This window comes from Rhinoderma darwinii, chromosome 2 (genome assembly GCF_050947455.1).
Source record: "Rhinoderma darwinii isolate aRhiDar2 chromosome 2, aRhiDar2.hap1, whole genome shotgun sequence".
In the NCBI taxonomy this organism is placed as follows: Eukaryota; Metazoa; Chordata; class Amphibia; order Anura; family Rhinodermatidae; genus Rhinoderma; species Rhinoderma darwinii.
This window is the reverse complement of record NC_134688.1, coordinates 106353028-106376487: the sequence shown is the minus strand read 5'-3', so window position 1 is coordinate 106376487 and position 23460 is coordinate 106353028. Positions and strand designations below refer to the sequence as shown.

The 23460-nt window shown below is 45.0% G+C and overlaps 1 protein-coding gene across 1 annotated transcript in view; it reads right to left on the bottom strand.

Annotated features, from left to right (window-relative positions):
* Window positions 1-23460, bottom strand: part of MYO1A (myosin IA) — a 94890-nt gene that overhangs the window by 18264 nt on the left and 53166 nt on the right. Inside the window, exons 10-19 of the mRNA XM_075850171.1 lie at window positions 22056-22203; window positions 21021-21139; window positions 13850-13936; window positions 8602-8667; window positions 7343-7447; window positions 5507-5569; window positions 4991-5191; window positions 3189-3415; window positions 1838-2038; window positions 1458-1557 (exon numbers count right to left, since the gene is read on the bottom strand). Coding sequence (XP_075706286.1) covers window positions 1458-1557; window positions 1838-2038; window positions 3189-3415; window positions 4991-5191; window positions 5507-5569; window positions 7343-7447; window positions 8602-8667; window positions 13850-13936; window positions 21021-21139; window positions 22056-22203 — 1317 coding nt within the window. The remainder of the gene's footprint in view (window positions 1-1457; window positions 1558-1837; window positions 2039-3188; window positions 3416-4990; window positions 5192-5506; window positions 5570-7342; window positions 7448-8601; window positions 8668-13849; window positions 13937-21020; window positions 21140-22055; window positions 22204-23460) is intronic.

Genomic DNA, 23460 nt, shown 5'->3' with positions numbered 1-23460 from the left:
GGGTTATCAATGGGGATGTTGAAGTCACCCATGATGAGAGTGGGTGTTTCAGAGGATAGAAATTGTGGAAGCCAGGCAGCAAAATGATCCAGGAATTGGTGGGGTGAGCCCGGGGGGCGGTAGACAACTGCCACTTAGATTTATGTCTCAAGTCCGTCACAATTATTTGAATGTAGAGAGGATTCTGTTTTCCAGAAAAGCACAAGTCAAAATCCAATATCTAGTGTCCTAGAAGCTTTGGATCAGATGAAAATCCCTGTGATTTATTTTTTTGCAGTGTTCTTTCCTGGCATTTTTTGCAACAAAAAAAAAAAAGCTGTGGCCGGGTGTTATCTTGTAGTCAATGGGGAAACATAAAACACACTACAAATATGGCGTTTCTTTAGATGCCTTTTTTGTTTTTATTTTGTCTTGGGTTTTTTGGGTCAGTGGTCATTTTTAAGCATTTAGTGTTATTTTTTTCAAAAAAACACATGATCTTTGAATCACATGATTTTTGGGCCAGAAGGAATCGTTATAGTGTTTTGTATTTTTCCTTTTCTTGAATAGATTTCTTGTGACCCGGCTTGTACCTTGCCCCAATTGCTGATCTCTGCTCCAGCTGACATGACATTCCAGTCCATGATTGTTACTCCAAAGTGCCAGCCACTGCTGTCTACCATACTCTGCTCCAGCTGTCTCTTACAAGTCAGCTGATAACATTCCAGTCCGTGAGTGCTACACAAGAGCACCAGTCGTTGCTGTCTGTCATCATTTCCTCCAGCTGTTTCTGCGCTCTAACTGATACTACATGCCAATACATGGTGCAGACTTAAGTTGGTGCAGATTTTCAGCCTGATTTACCGCTGCAGAGAAGAGCAGATGGGATAAAAAAAAAAAGATCATACTTGACTCCTCTGTTACTTCCGTAGTGACACATCCTGGCTTCCCCGGCTGGTCTCTGTGCAGCCAGGCTCCGCTCCCATGCAGTGGTCACATGTGACAAAATGTTATGCCAGGAGGCCGCCTGCACAGAGACCAGCTGGGGGAAGAAAGACGCATCACTACTGTAGCACCAGGGGAGGTGAGTAGTGTCTTTTTTTATTTTAAAATGGAAATAGGGTTTGTTTGCTTTTCTACTTACGATGTTTGCTGCAAATACACAGCTGTTCCGCAGCAAATGCAACATTTGGCATATGTTGCAGATTTTCATTTCCCCATCGAACTCAATGGGAAAAATCTGCCATAAATGCACAAACCATTAAAAAATCCACACCGCAGGTCAATTTCTGCACAGAAATTTTCATCCATTTTGCTGTTACTTGAATGCACTGTGGATTTTCGCCTGCAAATCCGAATGAAAACTCCACAGCAATTCTGCTAAGTGTGAATGTAGCCTTAGAAATATTTATAAACAGCTGTGGACAGTAGTAACAGAATTATAACTGGATATCATTTTACTGGAAAAATATACATACTGTGCTTGGAGTCCTGATAAATAGTTTAGTTCTTCCATATGCAAGTTCTTCAGGTGCAATACTAACTTCTGGGTCTTTTAACATTGTCTCTACTCCATCCCTGTCACAAAACAAAAAGAAAAAACAGTAAACTTTGAACTGTGAATGTATATATATATATATATATATATATATATATATATATATATATATATATATATATATATATAGAGAGAGAGAGAGAGAGAAAGAGATAGAGAGAGAGAGAGAGAGTACATGCAGTATATATTTGAACTTTGAATGGAAACCAAGATGCTATACTTGGCTCACGTGATGCATGTTTATATCCACTCTAGTACTGTAAGGTCCTGAGAGATCATTCAGATTCCATATAATCTTACCGTGGGTCTCCTCTCCACTCGGGCCAAGTCTTCCTACTCAGCATCTTGTATCGTTCCAGGAAAGTCTTATACTCTTGTCTGTAAGCATATCCAGCCCGACGCACTCTGACATTCTCCAGCAGCCCCAGATAGCGGACTTGTGTCTTCACAAGGCTATCATCAAAGAAGGCTGATTTCTTTGTGCCATTAGGCTTCAAACACCTGTTTTTGTCATACAAATAATATACCATAATTATTCATTCACTGTTTGCAAAATGTAATGATGTTTTAAGTAGTATATACAAAAATTAAATACTCACTGTAAGTAAATACAAAAATAATGGTCCCTATAGATTTCACAGTTTTCTGCATTTTATTATTTAATCCATAGCTAATCGGACCAGACATTTCACAACATACACAATAAATTCACAAATTTACAGCAGTATACATAAAAGATGCTTTTCTGATCTAATCTATTTATTGTCTATACTTCTCTTGCAACCATCTTTCCATTAGTGTATGAGGAATTTATACGGTCAATGATACTATTTGGAAGATTTAAGGGGAAGTTCTGCTATGGACCAACTGACTGTGTATGTATTGGGGTACATTTTATCTCTACTTTATCTACAAACACCTAGTTGTCAATTTATTCATACATTTCCAGGAGGAATAACAGAGAATCAACACAACGCAGTGTTCTAAAAAAAGATGCTCAAGAATTGTTATTTGGGCAAATATTTACTAAAACAGACCTGTCAGGAGAGCTTGCAGGTCCAATTTAAGTACAGAATGAAAATTTAGGCTCTGTTCACATCTGCGTTGGGGTCCCGTTCTGACGTTCTGTCAGAGCTTTCCGTCAGAACGGGACCCTGAACAGACATAAACTGACACCGACGGAAACCAGAGGTTTCCGTCACCATTGAAATCAATGGTGATGGAGCCCGTGGTTTCCGTGTGTCTGTTGTGCACCGGACCCGTCGTTTTGCCGGAAGCAATAGAGTAGTCAACTACGCTCTGGTTTTCGTCAGTGTCAGTTTGTGTCTGCTCAGGGTCCCGTTCTGATGGAAACCTCCGACGGAACGTCAGAACGGGACCCCAACGCAGATGTGAACAGAGCCTAACGAGGTGAACAGAAACGATTTATAAGAAATATTTCTTAAAAATTGTTCATTACACCTGTTATTTTGGGTTTTTATATCCTGTCCAGAATAGCCTTTTCCTTAAACTGGCATAAACATAATAGTCTATAGTCAATCAGATTATATGTTCTCAGCTATACAATTATATTCTCAAACTTTGACAAACAATAAAATAGAATAATATGCAGATAAAACAGCTTAACAATTCATTATAGGCTATGTGTCACCTGATATAATTGGGATTCTTAGCATACAGATTCTTCATAAGTGTTGACACGGAGCCCTTGAACTGAAAGCCAACAGTGGGTGGACGCTTTAGAGAAGTATTCTTTGGATCTCCTTCTGGGAAAAGAGTTTTCAGCAGCTCATGCTTTGCCTTCCACATAGCCTGGGAGAGGTCTCTGTAGAGTAGATCATTGTTCTTGTCCAAAAACCCATTTGTGTTGTACGTGACCTAAACAGAGCACAAATATTGTAAGAAATGAACATAGCATTTTGTCAGCTATTTCAGCCCAGACACCCAAACATTACAGGATATTCTACATAAAATGCAGTCCATCGTTTAAAACTATTTTGTTTTAAGATCAAACATTCTGGACTGATTCCTTTTGACAATATAAGCATCTTTAGGGCGGTCTCAATACAGACAACTTATTTTAAAAGAGGTCCAGCTCCTTACACTCCCGGCAAACAGCTGATTTTGCCAGGGGAAGACGTTGCCAACAACACAATTCCCCTGAAATCCCCTGGGATTTTTTATCGCATCCGTTAGCGTTTGTTCGTCATCCTTTTTTGACGGAGATAAAAGTGCAGAGTACAGAACTTTTTCTTTGCTAAAAACAAACCAGATGTCTAACGGATGGGTTATTTTTATCATTGGTGTCAATGTAAAACGGATACAAACAGATTGTAATCCGTTTGCATCCGTTATTTTTATACCATCTGTTGATCTAAAAATGGATCAGGGTAACGGTTTATACAAGGCAAGTTTGGACTCCCTAGTGGTGGTTACAAGTAGCCAGAGTTTTACTATTTACGTCTATGTCTATGCAGGAGATTTAGCTCTGACTAATATATATATATTAAGCAATTAAGATAAAAAAAAACAAAACCGATGTTTACGGGTGGATGTCCACTTTAATCTTTAAAAAAGCTTTAACCCAAGAGGAAAATATAATCACATGCAAAGTTGCCGTTGGTTACGTCCATATATCCTGCTTCAGTGATATAGCTGTTGTAACAATACCAGCTAGACCAGTGCTTCTCATATTGTGTTGTTGGCAATGCGCAGCTTGGGAAGTGATTATTTTCTAAACAGACCTTTCTCTGGCAGCAGCAATCTTTGGTTTAGTAAAATAATTGTTACTATATTATACTGGGTTAAGAACACAAATGAAAGATGCATTGAGATACATTTTTCATTTTGCCATGGACTTCACCAATGCTGAGGCCCAGGTATCCCCATGTCGCAGCTGGTAAGGCCACAGTAGAAAAAGGTTGAGAAGCTTTGAGCTGGAGTAACAATGGTATGGGAAACTATTCCATCTACACAACAGGACATAACACACTCCGGCCCACAGTTACTAATGCTGTCTAATAGTTGGACAGTGCAAACAGACCAGGCAGGCACAAAATTAGCCAAATTTATCACAGTGGTGCATGCTACATGATAATTTTGGTGCATCTTGCATGTCCTTTTAGACACTTTTCTCTTTCTTATACCACTTTTCATTTTGCTTATTTTGCGTCAAAATTTTGGCCAGTTTTGTGAAGCATTTTGGCACACATTAGGGCATTTAAGCCATGCCTCTTTCTGGTAAGCCACACCCCATCCCTGCTACACCACGCCCCCTTTCCAGAACACTTTTCAAAAAGTAAATTTTTCGACACTTTCTAGACCAAAACACTGTAGTAAATCTGCCTCTAAATGTGTAATCTCTCATGATCTAACACTACTACAAGCATACACTACTATGTTCTAGCACAGCAATTTGAGCAGCTGTACAAGTCTCTATAACACATTTCTTACCTGACCAGCATAGTGTTCTATTCGGAAAGAATTATCAGGTAAGGTGGCATCCATAATACGTTTCAAATTCTGGGTAGCCTTACTCTTGAAGTGCTTGTGGTTTCCGAACCTTTGTCCTAGCTTACTAAGGAAGGTGGCATCAGAGACGTTTCCTGGGCGCAGGCACTCTTCATCCAGGACTGCTAGTATTCCATTTGTATTCTGTCATTAGGAGATATCAAGTGTTTTTTAGAACTGGAAGACCACATCAGATTGTGGCCCATTTATAATTTCATGGAGCATCATGCAAGAACAGAGGCTGAAGTACTGCAAACCACAACTATAGAAGAATGGGTAAAATTATATTGATCAATATTAATTGGAGGCACAGTATTAGATACTGTATATCAAGAAGGTTCTTTTCTTATGACCAGATACTAAGATGTGGGTCTTGGCATGCCTATAAATCTATACTTTTCATAGGAACCAAAATCTGATCAACAAAAATAGCACAAAAATCATGTATTTGTTACTTACATCCTCTATCAGATTGCAGATAATCTCGTTGTCAAAAAAGTCAATTCGGGTCCATTTAATTCCCTTAAATAATAATAATAATAATAATAATAATAAGATGAGACACAAAACTCAGATATTCTATAGTATGCTCGTTCATAAATTAAATGAAGCCCATTTTTATTAACTAGATTTATGCTTTCCTTATTGTATGAACTTTGACTGAAAAATGTCCTCCTATAAACTTCATTTATAAACGCTGTATACCCCAGTGGCCAATGCAATGAGCAGACAACAAATAAATCTTTCTATCAGTTTTACTGGCAGTGATTTGTGACCCAAAGTGGCAGCATCTGAAAGAGTATATTGGTTTGACTTTGTCTAGGATTCCACTGACACTTTTGTGTCATGAGACAGTTGTGGTAAAATCGTGACCGCCGCACAACCTTTATGTTTCCCTATGGTCCCATGGTCAGAATTTTTGCTATCAGCACATGTCGTGTGCAACTTTTTCTTCCCATAGGGAAACATTGAGGTTGCGCGATAGTGTATGCAAACCTGTGATTTTATTGTGACTGCCGTGCGACTATCGCAGTGGAGCTCTACCCTAATTCATTACGTAATGCTTAGGAAATCATTGCTGTTACTCATTCCACTAGTATGCTCCTATGTACTCTAAATGTAAATAGAAATTTTATTTTTAGAGTCATTTTTGAAAGAGTGAGCTGGTGTAGAAGGTGAATCAAAGTCCCCTATTGTGAAGGACAGACAAGTCATGGTACCTTGACGTACTGTAGCTTTTTTTTCCACTAAAATATTGATAGGTGAACTCAAGGGAAACTGGAGGTTTTTGTTCTTTTCTGTTTTTAACCCCTTAATGAACAGCGTATAGTGTTTCTACTTCGGCCATTAAGGGTAGTTCTTATGAAACGCCTCCTTTTCACGTTGGCGCTTCAGATGAAGTTTTTCCCGCATTGGGAGGGGTGCTCCTGAAGCCCGGGCTGTTGGTAACAGCGTTGGGCAACAGGATAACGATCGGAGACCACTAGCAGTGGTCTCCGATCATGGTTATCCCCTCAGATGCGGCGATCAATAGTGAGCGCCGCATCTGAGTGGTTTTAGAGGAAGGGGGCTCCCTCTCTCACTCCACTGGCATCCCTTAATGAAATCGTCGGGTGTGGATGGTTTCTATGGCAGCCTGGTGGCCTAACAAAAGCCTCCAAGTCTGCCTTTAGTAAAGGCCTGTTAGGCCATGCCAGAAGGATCTACAAGTCATCGCACAAAAAAAAGCCCTCATACAGCTGAAATAAACCAGCTGAAAAAAGTTATTATGTTATTTATACCACATGGTAAACGTCGTAAGTTTAAGACGAAATTTCAGTATTTTTTCCTATTACCCCAATAAAAAAGTTGCTAAAAGTTAATCAATAAATTATAAGTACCCCAAAATGGTGCTAGTGAAAAATACAACTTGTTCTGCAAAAAAACAAGTCCTTATACAGCTGTGTCGACGCAAAAATAAAAAAGTTAAAGCTCTTTGAATGCGAACATGGAAAAACTTAAAAAATTGCTTGGTCACTAAGGTTTAAAATACCTTAGGCATTAAGGGGTTAAATGAGACCTAATTTACTTTTTCTGGCTGTACTTCTGAAAGCATGTCTGTTGACATTTTGACCATTGTAATAATATGATTTTCGCATGCAAAACTATCCATGGTCCTAAATGACTTGTTATTTTCAATATAAAGCTTCCCCCTCCCTAGAGGTAAACTACATACTGCACAATTGTAACAAGTTTCTTAGCAGCAGTGCGAAGGGGTTAATATGAGGAACGGAACCAGAAAGACAAACATTTTACCTCTCTGGCGTATTCTTCCTGCTCTTCTTTTAAAGTCATTTGTATGAATATCTGCTGTAGTTTTTCATTACAGTAATTAATAATAAATTGCTCAAAGCTGTTTTCCTGTTGGGAATAAAAAATACAATATTTACAGTTATTGAAAAGGAATGTTTTTTTATATGAACACAAATCCACACACTGTGTGGAAGAGTTTTTGTCATATTTGTTGGTACAAATTTTGATTCAACACCTAGGAGGATCAATGGAGGTCCAACCCCCGGAACCATCACTGATCAGCAGAACGAAGGTCAATTCACGGTTTATCCAGGCACAGCGCTGTACAGTGCCTGGTGCTGCAACTTCCCAGATTCAGCTAATCGATAGATCGGACCCACACTGATCATAGATTAATGGCCTATACTAAAGATAAGCTATCAATTAAAAGTCCTGGACAACCTCTTAAATTTCTGTAATTTTCACAATCATTTATGCAATTTTCACAATCATTTATGCACTGACAACACCCAAATCTATCTCCGGTCTTGATCTCACTTCTTGATTGACATCTTCCTTAAACATATATAAAAAAAATGCCTACATCTTGTTTCAGATGCAGATTGAAACCTCAGTGTATTTATGATACTGTTTTTGCAGGTTGTTATTTCCTTTATAACTCACGTGAATTTACCGTAGGACTTAGGGTATGTTCACACGACAACGCCAAATACGTCTGAAATTACGGAGCTGTTTTCGGGAGAAAACAGCTCCTCAATTTCAGACGTTTTTACAAGTGCATGTGTTTTTCGCGGCGTCTTTTACGGACGTAATTGGAGCTGGTTTTCATTGGAGTCAATGAAAAACGACTCCAATTCCGTCCCAAGAAGTGTCCTGCACTTCTTTGATGCGGCCGTAATTTTACGCGCCGTCTTTTGACAGCGACGCGTAAAATGACAGCTCGTCTGCACGGAACATCGTAAAACCCATTGCAAGCAATGGGCAGATGTTTGCCGACGTATTGGAGCCGTCTTTTCAGGCGTAATTCGAGGCGTAAAACGCCTGCATTACGTCTGAAAAGAGGTCGTGTGCACATTCCCTTAGAATATGAAATGAGAAACTGATGGGTGTTAAAGTAGCAATCAGTTCCTCATTTCTTATGCTTTCCATTTATTTCAATGGAACTATTGACATGTCATAAAACGCTGTTGTGGGAAAACCCCTCTAATAGTTGAAGAAATTTAAATAGAGTAATCGAAATTCACTTTTTCAGTGAAACCTACCTCTAAGATCTCAAATCCATAAATATCCAGCACTCCCATCACCTTCTTCCCCTGGTACTCAGACACCTGGCAGAAGAGGTCAGGTTAAGGTAGCAATCTAAAACATGTCCAGCAAACACTTGAAGAAAAGCTATGGTTTATACGTGAATAGGAAAAGATAACATGACGAGCAGAATTCATGATCTACATTATTGCAGTGTATTGTATGCATAGAGTATTAAATTACACTAGCCCTATGCTGTCATATGTGAAGTTGGTGAAATATGATTAATATGAATTCAAGTGTATGCTATATGAGATCAGTAGATTCCATGTTGTCACCTATAGTTAGAACATAGATACAGTAAGATTGCAAGCATCATGTATATGTGTGATATGCCATACACCTGGGTTTTACACAGGGACGGCTTCAGGTTTATGTGGGCCCTTGGGCGACACAGACTTAGTAGGCCCCTTTGTGGGGGAACTCACGGCGGCAGTAAAATGGCAAAAAATGTCACTTTGTGTCCCCATATGGACGTTAGGCCGTTTCTGTCCCCATATAGAAGTTAGGCCCCGAGTTTGTACCCCCATAAATTGAGTGCCCTCTGTAGATAGTGGCACACAGCCCCCCTCCCAGGTAGTGGCACATAGCCCCCCTCCCAGGTATTGGCACAAAGTCCCCCTCCTAGGTAATGCCACACAGCTCCCTCCTCCCAGGTAGTGCCACCCCCTCCCAGGTAGTGCCACACAGCCCATCTCCCAGGAAGTGCCACATAGCCCCCGTCCCAGGTAGTGCCACCCAGCCCCCTCCTCTCAGGTAGAGCCACACAGCGCCCTCCTCCCAGCTAGTGCCACACAGCCCAACCCCCAGGCAGTGCCACACAGCCCCCCTTCTTGGCAGTGCCACACAGCCCCCCTTCTTGGTAGTGCCACACAGCCCCCCTTCCTGGTAGTGTCACCCAGCCCCTCTTCCTGGTAACGACACACAGCCCCCTTCCCTGGTAGTGCCACACAGCCTCCCTCCCTGTAGGTTGAGCCTTCGGGGCTCCCTCTAGGAGAAGACTCCCCAGCCATAGCATTGCCGACGCTCTGGCTGGGGATTCTGCTTCAGGAGAAGCCCCTGACGTCACTGTCCATATATGGACAGTGTTGTCAGGGGCAACCCCAGAGCCATAGTCCTGGGCAGAGCACTACTAGCACTCTGCCTGGGACTCCTTCTCTCCTCCTGACATCACTGTCCATATATGGACAGTGATGTCAAGGGCTTCCCCAGAGACAGAGTCCTGGAGCAGAGCTTCTAGCGCTCTGCCTGGGACTCCTTCTCTTCTCCTGATATCACTGTCCATGTAACGTCCACAGCCGCAGACTGCCGTTCTTACCTGCCCCTCGATGGCCGCAGCCATGGACGAGTGAGTGCCGGGTGGCATCTCCCTCCTGAGAGACGCCGGCACTCACTTCCGCATCGCTGCACTGGATCCCGTAGGGTGTGCTCAATTCCGGCCTTAAAGGGCCAGTGCACACACATGAGTAATATCTGTAATTAGTCCATGATCACCCTGGACTATAAAAAGGGCTCTGCCCTTTCACTTATTGCCTGAGCGTTGTTGTGTTTACCCATGTTAGTCTTAGCAAATGGTCCCTTAGTGTTATCCTGTTCCCGTTGTTCCTATGCCCTGCTACCTGTATCCTGTATCCCGTGCTATATCTGTTCCTGCGCCTTAACCTGTTGGAGTCATGTGGTGCCACCGGTCACGCCTGCTTATATACACCATGTCTGGTGTCTACAAGTTCATCTGTGCCGAGCCTCCATTACTGTCTGGAATATTAAAGGTACTATTGTATTAAGACTGTTGTTTGGCCAGCTGCTACTCCGCTACGGCAGTGCGGCCTAGTGGGTCCACATACCCACGGATTGTGACAGTACGCTCAGGCCATGGACCCCGCTGGTCAATCCAAGACCATGACGACGTCACAAGCCATGCAGGCAGACCTGCGAGACCTTCAGTCCCGACAAGACCAACTCCTCCTGGCAGTGAACTCCATTGCACAGTGACTGGATGCGCAAATTGCAGCCATCATGGCACCTGTTCCTGTTGCTTTGGCTGTTCCTCTTACTACACCTCCTGTCAGTACCGGTGCCGTTTCCCGATTATCACTGCCACTACCTCCTCGCTACGACACAGAAGCGAGTACCTGCAGGGGATTTCTGAACCAGTGCAAGATCCACTTCAGTCCACATGACAGAGCATTTCCTTCCGATGGCGCAAGGATCGCTTTCATCATCTCTCTCCTTACTGGCAAGGCCCTAGCATGGGCGAATTCTATCTGGGAGCGTCAGGTACCAGAGACCCGTGACTTCCGGTGTTTCCTTCAGAATTTTTGCATGATATTTGAGGAACCTGGACGAGTCTCGTCAGCTGCTGCATCTCTGCTGACCCTTCGCCAAGGAGACATCTCTGTGGGCGAGTACACCATTCAGTTTCGCACCCTGGCGGCAGAGCTGTCCTGGAACAACAAGGCCTTGGTGGCTACATTCTGGCAGGGACTGTCTTCCGAAATTAAAGACGAACTTGCCGCTCGTGATCTGCCACCTACCCTTGATGACCTCATTCTTCTTGCCACCCGAATTGACATGAGGATCCGGGAGCAATCCCAAGAGGTTTGTCGGGAGAGAAAATTCCCAAGGCTGGCTCCTACTTTCCAGCAATCCCTGTTGCCCTCACCAGTTGTTCCACCAGAGGAGCCTATGCAGGTGGACCGGCTCAAATTGTCAGCCCAGGAGAAACAACACAGACGCACTTCAGGACCTTGTCTGTATTGCGGCCTCGGAGGCCATGTTGTGCGTTTGTGTCCTCAGAAGCCAAAAAGACTCCAATGCCTAGGATTGGTTGGAGAGACAACCCTAGGTGGAACTGCGCAGAATAAAAAATTCTCGTCAAGACTGTTCATCCCCGTGACCATAGTGTCCAACGAGAAGACGCACTGGGTCTCTGCCTATTTGGACTCTGGGTCCGCAGCAAACTTCATCCAGAAAGACCTAGTGGCTCTTCTCCAGTTACCCACAGTCCCTCTGGAGACGACTTTGGCTGCTGCTTCGGTGAATGGACTGCCTCTACCCAACCCGATTGTATCTGAAACCAAGCCGCTGAAGCTCCAAGTTGAAGCCCTTCATACTGAACTTATTTTGTGTCTTGTTTTGCCTAAAGCTGTCAATCCTGTCCTACTGGGCCTGCCTTGACTCCGACTACATGCCCCAGTCCTGGATTGGAATTCCCGAGAGGTTCTCCAATGGGGCTCCAAATGTCGCAGCCGCTGTCTGTTGCAGATCCATCCTGTCCAGCCTTCTCTGCCTCAGTCATTGGCAGGATTGCGCCCTCATTCATCTCTCCTTACCAGAGACTCAGTCTATGTCAGTCTATATTAAGGAGAATCTGGAGAAGGGTTTCATACAAAAGTCCTCCTCCCCGGCCAGGGCCTGGCTTTTCTTTGTCAAGAAAAAAGACGGATCTCTTCGACCTTGCATTGACTACCGTGGTCTCAATCAAATCACGGTCAAGAACAAATATTTGTTACCACTAATTTCCGATCTATTTGACCGCATACGAGGAGCCAAGATTTTTTCTAAACTAGACTTGCGTGGGACTCACAATTTGATCCAGATCCGCCAGGGTGACGAATGGAAAACAGCATTCAACACTTGAGATGGGCACTATGAATACCTGGTAATGCACTTCGGTCTGTGTAACTCTCCCGCAGTCTTCCAAGAATTTGTCAATGATATCTTCCGAGATCTCCTCCTATTTTTGTGTTGTGTTCTATCTCGATGATATTCCGATTTTTTTCTCCAGATCCGACAACTCATCGGAGGCATGTTCGTCAAGTTCTGCTGCGATTAAGGGAGAATCATTTGTATGCCAAGCTTCTAGCGCTCTGCCGGGGACTCCTTCTCTCCTCCTGACTTCACTGTCTTTATATGGGCAGTGATATCTGGGGCTTCCCCAGAGCCGGAGTCCCGGGCAGAGCGCTATTCGCTACTAGCGCTCTGCCTGGGAGTCTGTAGCGTAGTAAATGGCAGAGCAGGGAGATACCTCCCTGCTCTGCCATAGCGTTCAAGTACTATTGAATGTGGCATTGTTACTGCTCTAGCAGCCATAGCGGCTGCTAGCGGGGCCACTGGGCATGGGGCGTGACGGCACTTGCCTGGGTTCACCAGGCGCTGACGCTGGCCCTATTCTTACATCACTAGCTGTAAAAACAGTCAACACTCCAGGCTTAAAGAGGCTCTGTCACCAGATTTTGCAACCCCTATCTGCTATTGCAGCAGATAGGCGCTGCAATGTAGATTACAGTAAAGTTTTTATTTTTAAAAAACGAGCATTTTTGGCCAAGTTATGACCATTTTTGTATTTATGCAAATGAGGTTTGCAAAAGTACAACTGGGCGTGTTGAAAAGTAAAAGTACAACTGGGCGTGTATTATGTGCGTACATCGGGGCGTGTTTACTACTTTTACTAGCTGGGCTTTCTGACGAGAAGTATCATCCACTTCTCTTCAGAACGCCCAGCTTCTGGCAGATCACGCTGTGACGTCACTTCCCCAGGTCCTGCATCGTGTCAGACGAGCGAGGACACATCGGCACCAGAGGCTACAGATGATTCTGCAGCAGCATCGGCGTTTGCAGTTAAATCGATGTAGCTACTTACCTGCAAACGCTGATGCTGCTACAGAATCAACTGTAGCCTCTGGTGCCGACACGATGCAGGACCTGTGAGTGACGTCACAGATCTGCACTGCCAGAAGCTGGGCGTTCTGAAGAGAAGTGGATGATACTTCTCATCAGAACGCCCAGCTAGTAAAAGTAGTAAAAACGCCCCGATGTACGCACATAATACACGCCCAGTTGTACTTTTACTTTTCAACACGCCCAGTTGTACTTTTGCAAGCCTCATTTGCATAAATCCAAAAATGGCCATAACTTGGCCAAAAATGCTCGTTTTTTAAAAATAAAAACGTTACTGTAATCTACATTGCAGCGCCTATCTGCTGCAATAGCAGATAGGGGTTGCAAAATCTGGTGACAGAGCCTCTTTAAAATGTCTATAATAGTCTGGTAGTCTAATAAACAGGCCCATTGATATAAATAAGCAAGAATTACACTAACATATCAGATATTAGTTTAACATAATATAGTAAAAAAATAGAATGTGTAATGTAGGTAATTGCTAGCGTCTCTTGTGAATTCCTGCAGAATCGCATTGTGACCTACCTTTATACTTTCATTAATCCTCTGCACTAACCAGCTGAAGAGACGATCATACATATTCTTTGCCAGGGCATCTCTTGCATAAGCAGCCTAAAAGCATGCAAGATAAATGTAAGAGAAATAGCAGAGAAAACTATATGAATAACATAAAAAGGTTCTAACAATAGAAACAAATGACCCCCATAGTTCTAAAGCTGCCCATTCACATTAGATAGAAGGTGGACATGTCATGGATGACCACAGTCACATGGCTGATCATTCATGTGGACAAAACCCCAAAAGATTTCTGACAAATTTGCCTATTACAGTCAGCCCAGTGGCGTAGCTATAGGGGTCGCAGTTGCGACTGGGACCCTAAGTCTGGGGGGCTCACAGGTCCCCCGTTGCCACACAGTGCTGATCGTGATGGTCCCACTTCCAACTGTATCTGCGTCCTCATGATTCAGATACAGTTCAATTCAATGCTGGAGCCTTCCTCCAGCATTCATTGTACCGCGAGCGGCTCAGCACATGCAGGCATGATGTAGTGACGTCATCGCGCCTGTCTGCGCCGAGTCACTCACAGCACAGTGCAGATGAGGAGAAGGATCTCCTCCACTAATCATGGGAACGGGGATAGGTAAGTAATTATGTTATTATTTTTCTATTAGGCACATGTGGGGGCATTATACTGGGTATGGGAGGGGGCCGATATATTAGCTGCTGAGAGAGCATTATACTGTATAAGGGGCATTATACTGTATGGGACAGCTATGGGGGTCATTATACTGTATGGGGGCATTATACTGTATGGGCAGCTATTGGGGGCATTATACTGTATGGGGGCAGCTATGGGGAGCATTATACTGTATGGGGTCATTATACTGTATAGGGAAACTATGGGTGGCATACTGTATGGCGGCATTATACAGTATGGGGCAGCTATGGGGAGCATGATACTGTATTGGGGCAATATATTGTATGGGGGTGCAATATACTGTATAGGAGCATTATACTGTATAGGGCAGTTATGGGGGGCAATATACTCTGTGGATAGCTATAGGGGCATTATACTGTGGGGGCAGCTATAGAGGGCATTATACTGGGTGGGGTGGGAGAGCTATGGGGGCATTATAGTGTGTGGGGGCAGCTATGGGGGGAATTATACAGTGGGGGCATCCGTGGGGGCTGTCGGGCAACGCGGCTGGGCATAGGCGTGCGCAGGGTTCTGGTGGTGTTCGGGAGGGGTAGGGGGCCCAAGCTGAATTCTTGCACCAGGGGCCATGAGCCTTTTGCTACACCCCTGAGTCAGTGTTAGGGATCTGCCAGGTACTTCATCTAGCTATACTCCTGGGATTAATCAATCCACACCTGAGGCCAGACCTGTTCGACTGACACCATCTCCCACCAACCAGGGTGGCAGGCTCAGGAGTGGGAGAGCCTATCGCGGCCTGGTCTCTCGGAGTTAGCTCCGCCCCCTGCCCTTTATTACCTGCCCTGTGCTCTCCCTCAGTGCTTGTAATTCTTTTGGATTCCTGGCCCCACTGCTGCTTGCTCCAGCCTGCTTCTGCCGTGCTTCTGCCTTGCTGCAGTTCTGCTTGACCTGCTTTGCTTGCCCTGGCTTGCTTCTGTCTCCGTGCCCGCTCGGGTGTACTCACTTCGTCCTGGTCCTGACTGTTCGTTCGCCGCCCCGTTTCCTCGTGGCGTTCCGTGGCTACTGCCCCTTCCCCTGCGTGTTCCCTGTTTGTCTTCCTGTGCACTTAGCCAGCGTAGGGACCGCCGCCCAGTTGTACCTCGTCGCCTAGGGCGTGTCGTTGCAAGTAGGCAGGGACAGGGCGGTGGGTAGATTAGGGCTCACTTTCCCTTCACCTCCTTCCTGCCACTACATAATTACAAGCCTTTACCTAGTCTACCATTTCTCCTACGCTGACGCTATCATGGACCCCCTTGAGACCCTGACCCAGCAGATGCAGGGCCTCTCCCTACAGGTCCAGGCCCTGGCCCAAAGGGTCAATCAGGGTGACGCTGCTTTAGTAGTACCCCTCACCTCACCTCTAGAACCCGACCTCAAGTTACCTGACCGGTTTTCAGGGGACCGTAAGACGTTTCTCTCCTTCCGGGAGAGTTGCAGACTGTATTTCCGCCTAAAGCCCCACTCCTCAGGTTCCGAGAACCAGCGGGTGGGTATCATCATATCCCGACTCCAGGAAGGGCCCCAAGAGTGGGCCTTCTCCTTGGCTCCTGACGCCCCTGAACTTTCCTCTGTTGATCGTTTTTTCTCTGCCCTCGGACTCATTTACGACGAGACTGACAGGACTGCTTTAGCCGAGAGTCAGCTGGTGACCTTACGTCAGGGTAGGAGACCGGTTGAGGAATACTGTTCTGATTTTAGGAAGTGGTGCGTAGCTTCTCAGTGGAACGATCCGGCCCTCAGGTGCCAGTTTAGGTTAGGATTATCTGACGCCCTGAAGGATCTGCTGGTTAGCTACCCCTCGCCTGACTCCCTTGACCAGGTTATGGCCCTAGCAGTACGACTTGACCGACGTCTCAGGGAACGTCAGCTAGAACGCTTCAGTGTGCTCCCCTCTGACTTTTCTGCGATTCCCCCCGAGGTCCCGTCTCCTCGCCCCTCCACGGAGGACTCGGAGGTACCTATGCAACTCGGGGCCTCCATGTCCCCTCGACAACGTAGGGAGTTTCGCAGAATGAATGGTCTCTGCTTCTACTGTGGGGACGACAAGCATCTACTGAACACCTGCCCCAGGCGCAAGAATAAGAAGCCGGAAAACTTCCGCGCCTAAGTGATCATCGGGGAGGTCACTTGGGCGCACAGGTATTTCCCGTTAATGTGAAACGCAATAAAATGTTGCTTCCCTTTCAGGTCTCGTTTGCTGGCCGGTCTGCCACTGGCAGTGCTTTCGTGGATTCTGGCTCATCTGCTAATATCATGTCTGTGGAATTTGCTATGTCTCTAAAGATGCCTTGTATTGATTTACCTTATCCTATCCCTGTAGTAGGAATCGACTCAACCCCCCTTGCTAATGGTTATTTTACTCAGCATACTCCTGTTTTTGAACTCCTGGTTGGCTCCATGCATTTGGAGCAGTGCTCTGTACTGGTGATGCAGGGATTATCGTCTGATCTGGTATTAGGTCTTCCCTGGTTGCAGTTGCATAATCCCACGTTTGATTGGAATACTGGGGATCTCACCAAATGGGGTAATGAATGTCTTATGTCATGTCTTTCTGTTAACTCTATTTCTCCCCGGGAGGAGGTAAACACGCTTCCTGAGTTTGTTCAGGACTTCGCCGATGTGTTTTCTAAGGAGGCCTCCGAGGTGTTGCCCCCCCATAGAGATTACGATTGCGCTATCGATTTGGTGCCTGGTGCCAAGCTTCCTAAGGGTAGGATATTTAATCTTTCATGTCCTGAACGTGAAGCGATGAGGGTGTATATCCAAGAATGCCTGGCCAAGGGTTTCATTCGCCCCTCGACTTCTCCTGTAGGTGCTGGCTTCTTCTTCGTGGGGAAGAAGGATGGTGGTCTTAGGCCGTGCATTGATTATCGTAACCTGAATAAGGTCACCGTAAGGAACCAGTACCCACTTCCTTTGATTCCGGATCTTTTTAATCAGGTTCAGGGAGCCCAATGGTTTTCTAAGTTCGATCTACGGGGGGCATATAACCTTATCCGCATCAAAGAGGGGGATGAGTGGAAAACTGCGTTCAACACACCCGAGGGTCATTTCGAATACCTGGTCATGCCCTTTGGGTTGTGTAATGCCCCTGCTGTCTTCCAGAATTTTATTAATGAAATCCTGAGAGAGTACCTAGGTAATTTTCTTGTTGTGTACCTTGATGACATACTGGTGTTTTCCAAGGACTGGTCCTCCCACGTGGAGCATGTCAGGAAGGTGCTCCAGGTCCTTCGGGAGAATAATCTGTTTGCTAAGACTGAAAAATGTGTCTTTGGGGTACAGGAGATACCATTTTTAGGGCAAATCCTCACTCCTCATGAATTCCGCATGGACCCTGCCAAGGTTCAAGCTGTGGCGGAATGGGTCCAACCTGCCTCCCTTAAGGCGTTACAGTGTTTTTTAGGGTTCGCCAACTATTACAGGAGATTTATTGCCAACTTCTCAGTCGTCGCTAAGCCTCTTACGGACCTTACCCGCAAGGGTGCCGATGTCCTCCATTGGCCCCCTGAGGCCGTCCAGGCCTTTGAGACTCTCAAGAAGTGCTTTATCTCGGCCCCCGTGCTGATTCAGCCCAACCAAGAGGAGCCATTTATTGTGGAGGTTGACGCTTCCGAGGTGGGAGTGGGGGCCGTCTTGTCCCAGGGTACCAGCTCCCTCACCCATCTCCGCCCCTGTGCTTACTTCTCTAGGAAGTTTTCGCCCACGGAGAGTAACTATGATATTGGCAACCGCGAACTTCTAGCCATTAAATGGGCTTTTGAGGAGTGGCGGCACTTCCTGGAGGGGGCCAGACACCAGGTAACGGTCCTTACGGATCACAAGAATCTGGTTTTCCTAGAATCGGCCCGGAGGCTTAATCCTAGACAAGCTCGGTGGGCACTATTCTTTACCAGATTTAATTTCTTGGTTACCTATAGGGCTGGGTCCAAGAATATTAAGGCTGACGCTCTGTCACGTAGTTTCATGGCCAATCCTCCTTCCGAGAAGGATCCCGCTTGTATTTTACCCCCTGGTATAATCGTCTCTGCCACGGATTCTGATTTAGCTTCTGATATCGCGGCTGATCAGGGTGCAGCTCCCGGGAACGTCCCTGGGGACAAACTGTTTGTTCCCCTGCAATACCGGCTGAGGGTACTCAGGGAAAACCATGACTCCGCTCTATCTGGTCATCCTGGCATCTTGGGCACCAAACACCTCATTACCAGAAACTATTGGTGGCCTGGGTTGCCTAAAGATGTTAGGGCTTACGTCGCCGCCTGTGAGGTTTGCGCTAGGTCCAAAACCCCTAGGTCCCGACCTGCGGGCCTACTACGTTCCTTGCCCATTCCCCAGAGACCTTGGACCCATATCTCCATGGATTTTATCACCGATTTGCCTCCATCTCAGGGCAAGTCGGTGGTGTGGGTGGTAGTCGACCGCTTCAGCAAGATGTGCCACTTTGTGCCCCTTAAGAAGCTACCTAACGCCAAGACGTTAGCTTCTTTGTTTGTGAAACACATCCTGCGTCTCCATGGGGCCCCAGTCAATATAGTTTCTGACAGAGGGGTACAATTTGTTTCCTTATTTTGGAGAGCTTTTTGTAAAAAGTTGGAGATTGATCTGTCCTTCTCCTCCGCCTTCCATCCCGAAACTAATGGCCAATGGAAAGGACCAACCAATCCCTGGAACAATATTTAAGGTGTTTCATCTCTGACTGTCAATTCGATTGGGTCTCATTCCTTCCCCTTGCTGAATTTTCCCTGAATAACAGGGTCAGTAACTCGTCAGGGGTCTCCCCGTTTTTCTGTAATTTCGGGTTTAACCCAAGGTTCTCCTCCGTCTCCCCTGGTTGTTCCAATAATCCTGAGGTAGAGGAGGTTCATCGGGAACTGTGCACTGTCTGGGCCCAGGTTCAGAAGAACCTAGAGGCGTCCCAGAGCGCACAAAAGATTCAGGCGGATAGTAGACGTTCTGCTAACCCCCGGTTTGTCGTCGGGGATTTGGTCTGGTTGTCGTCCAGGAACTTGCGCCTTAAGGTCCCGTCCAGGAAGTTTGCTCCCCGATTTATTGGACCTTATAAGATCATTGAAGTCCTCAACCCTGTATCCTTCCGTCTGGAGCTCCCCCCATCCTTTCGCATACATGACGTCTTCCATGCCTCCCTCCTTAAACGCTGCTCCCCGTCCTGGTCCCCCTCGAGGATACCTCCTGTTCCCGTTCTCACCCCTGAGGGGGTGGAATTCGAGGTGGCCAAGATTATGGACAGTAGGATGATCCAGGGCTCCCTCCAGTACCTGGTCCATTGGAGAGGATACGGGCCGGAGGAGAGGACTTGGGTACCTGCCCGTGATGTTCACGCTGGGGTATTGATCAGGAGGTTCCACCTCCTCTTCCCCACTAAACCGGGTCCCCTTAGTAAGGGTCCGGTGGCCCCTCATAAAAGGGGGAGTACTGTTAGGGATCTGCCAGGTACTTCATCTAGCTATACTCCTGGGATTAATCAATCCACACCTGAGGCCAGACCTGTTCGACTGACACCATCTCCCACCAACCAGGGTGGCAGGCTCAGGAGTGGGAGAGCCTATCGCGGCCTGGTCTCTCTGAGTTAGCTCCGCCCCCTGCCCTTTATTACCTGCCCTGTGCTCTCCCTCAGTGCTTGTAATTCTTTTGGATTCCTGGCCCCACTGCTGCTTGCTCCAGCCTGCTTCTGCCGTGCTTCTGCCTTGCTGCAGTTCTGCTTGACCTGCTTTGCTTGCCCTGGCTTGCTTCTGTCTCCGTGCCCGCTCGGGTGTGCTTACTTCGTCCTGGTCCTGACTGTTCGTTCGCCGCCCCGTTTCCTCGTGGCGTTCCGTGGCTACTGCCCCTTCCCCTGCGTGTTCCCTGTTTGTCTTCCTGTGCACTTAGCCAGCGTAGGGACCGCCGCCCAGTTGTACCTCGTCGCCTAGGGCGGGTCGTTGCAAGTAGGCAGGGACAGGGCGGTGGGTAGATTAGGGCTCACTTTCCCTTCACCTCCTTCCTGCCACTACAGTCAGCCCATAAATATATGATGTTTAGAAAAAACAGACATGGGAGAAAAATTAAATCAAATGATGTTGAGAATGTGCAGAATAACAAATGATCACCAGCCGCCAGTGCCATAAAAAGACAAGGAACGTGTCTACAGCATATCTGTGTATCGCAAACGATTGTTCATATAATATTTCCAACCAAGCAGAGAAACAGTAAAAAAAAAATTTTAATTGGCTATTATGACCAACTTCTATCTAAGGTAAATATTTCACTTTGAAATTTAACACACTGGTATCCCACCACCCAAATTGCCACTTATCTGGTAATAGGATATGTTTGTGATATTGTTAATGTGGATGTCATTTTGTATCAAGAGCATATGGTCACAACTTAGGGTTCCTATAGCGAGTCACACAGCAGGGGGTGCGGGCCACATGTGGCTTCTGAGCCACTGGTAGGGGACCACTGACTTACAGTGTAACTTTTTTTGTGGGTTCTTTTTTTTTTTACCTGAGATGCATTTAGTGAAGTCACCACCTTCTCCTGCTTAGCTTCTACAGTGCGGACACTGAATGCATTTTCCAGCGTAGAAGCATCAAGACCAATCAGTGAGCCGATCTCCTTGATATCTGGTAGGTCAAATAAGAGCATAAAACAGTTCTAACATATATAGGATCGAAGAAGAAATAATTGACCGTGATCTAAGATTAGTAAGGAAATACCCTTAAAGGAGAAATTACTGCATCCATTATGTTGACTTGTGTAATTTACATTTTACCAATCTATAGTTAGATAAAATAAAACCGAAATGAGTGATTTCTGTGTTGCCCACCTCTGGTTCAGGTTACATTCTACCTGCAGCCTTGTGAGGAGCTTTCACATTTTAAGACTGTCTAGTAAAACTCTTCCCAGGTTGCCAAGCATTAAGCATTGACCATTTTAAAAATGAATAACCCAGTTTACCATAGTCCTTCAGCATGAAATATTTTAGGAAATCGAAAGCACTAGACAAATCACTAGGTTGTCTAAATAATTTAAAAAAAAAACATATCGTTTTCTTAATTGTTTAATATGGGACAAGTGCAGGAGACTTGGTCATCTCTTTCTCTTGCTGGGTTTTGCCAAGGACTAAAGAGTTTCCTTTTGGATTTTAAAGAAACACAGGGCCAAAACCTCCTGAAACACACAAAATAACCAAGTATTTTCCAATTTCTCCCCTTATATACACAGAAATACCAGGGATTGCATAACCAACACGCTAGATAACCAAGGATTACACAAACCCCATATTGTTTAATCATGAATAATAGAACCAAGGAATGGAGGGTGGCATTAGCCAGAGAAGAAGCCGAAAGAAGACACAAATTCCTTTTCGATGTATGGGAGTCACATCTAGTCAATAGATTATAATTTTCTTGGTAATACACTCTACTTGACTATACCTGATACACTCTACTTGACTATACCTATCACTCAACAATAATACTGTGAGGCTAAATGACAATGAAAATCTCAGTATAATCGATGAATGTTGTTTGTTCTTACCCTTTGCATCTGGGATGTAACAAGAGGCCATTCCATTGGCCTGAAACTGTCCCTTTATTTCAATATTCCCCAACTTCAGAACAACTGCAACAATTTGAAAAATTGAGACCACCTCGGAATCTGAAAATCCAATAATTTTCATGGCATCCTGCGAAGAACATAACATTATTCAGTATCATATGTCATGATGACTTTCTCACACATGATATATACAATGGTGGACTAGCCATTAAAACAAATAGCTGTTCCTGCTCTGGGTTCCATGCCTATGCAGAACATGACTTTATTACATTTACATGACATGTTTTACTGTATGGTGAATTTAAAGCATCTAATATGTGTGGTATAATATATATAAATGGACAACCTGGGCTCTAGTGCCTCCGGGTGCCCAAAAACCCTTTGCCGAATTAGAAGACATGAGTTATATAAATGGCACATGATAGGGGGGAGACCTGTTACAATTATTGGGGCCATGCAGCAACAAGTTACACCTCTGCTTCAAATACTTTAAAAACATGCTGTTCAATTTAAATAAAATGACATATCCAATAAAGACACAAATTCTGGAATGAAATAAAATATTAAATAAATAAACAACTATTACAAACCCACTGTGTGCCACTGTGTGGTGACCCTGTTTGGCACTGGATTTTCCTCTATAAGCAGGGTAGGATACCTATGTTATACGGCATGCAATAGAGAATGCCACCATTTTTTTTTCAATTTGATACCATTTAAATCTGTAATCAAAATATTTCTATCTGCCTCCATATAAAATTAAAAGGCGCAGGGAGATGAACCATAGGCATCTAGCACAAGGGAGGAGGGAAACATTCCCTAACATGTCCTCGGGAGATCTGCAAAACATTTTGTGATGCAAGCCTAAGGCCTCATGCACACAGCCGTGCCCGTAATCATGGTCCTTGATTACGGGCACAGCCGCCGCTGGTGGTCGCGAACAGCCACCCGCATTTTCAGCCCATAAAAAGCAAAAGATAGGACATGTCCTATCTTTTGCAGAGGTTTTTTACAGCCCGGACACCTTCCCGCAAATATAAGGGAAGGTATCCGTGGTCAATAGAAATTAATGGGTCCGTAAAATGGGTCCACTTTGTTCCCTATTTTTACAAAATGGTAAAATAAGGTTAACCCCTTGATGACTAGACCTGAAAAGGCCTTAAAATTTTTCAGTTTTTGCCTCTGTGCCTTTCAGCAGCCATAACTTTTTTTATTTTTTCATTGACCTGGCTATATGAGGCCTTGTTTTATGCTGGAGAAATTGTATTTTTTTTCTGCACAGTTTGGGACATGGAAAAAGTTTACTGTTTAAGTTATATAATTTATTTTTGTGGGGTGAATATAGGAAAAAGTGATTTTCAGGATAGTTTTTTCTGTTTAATTT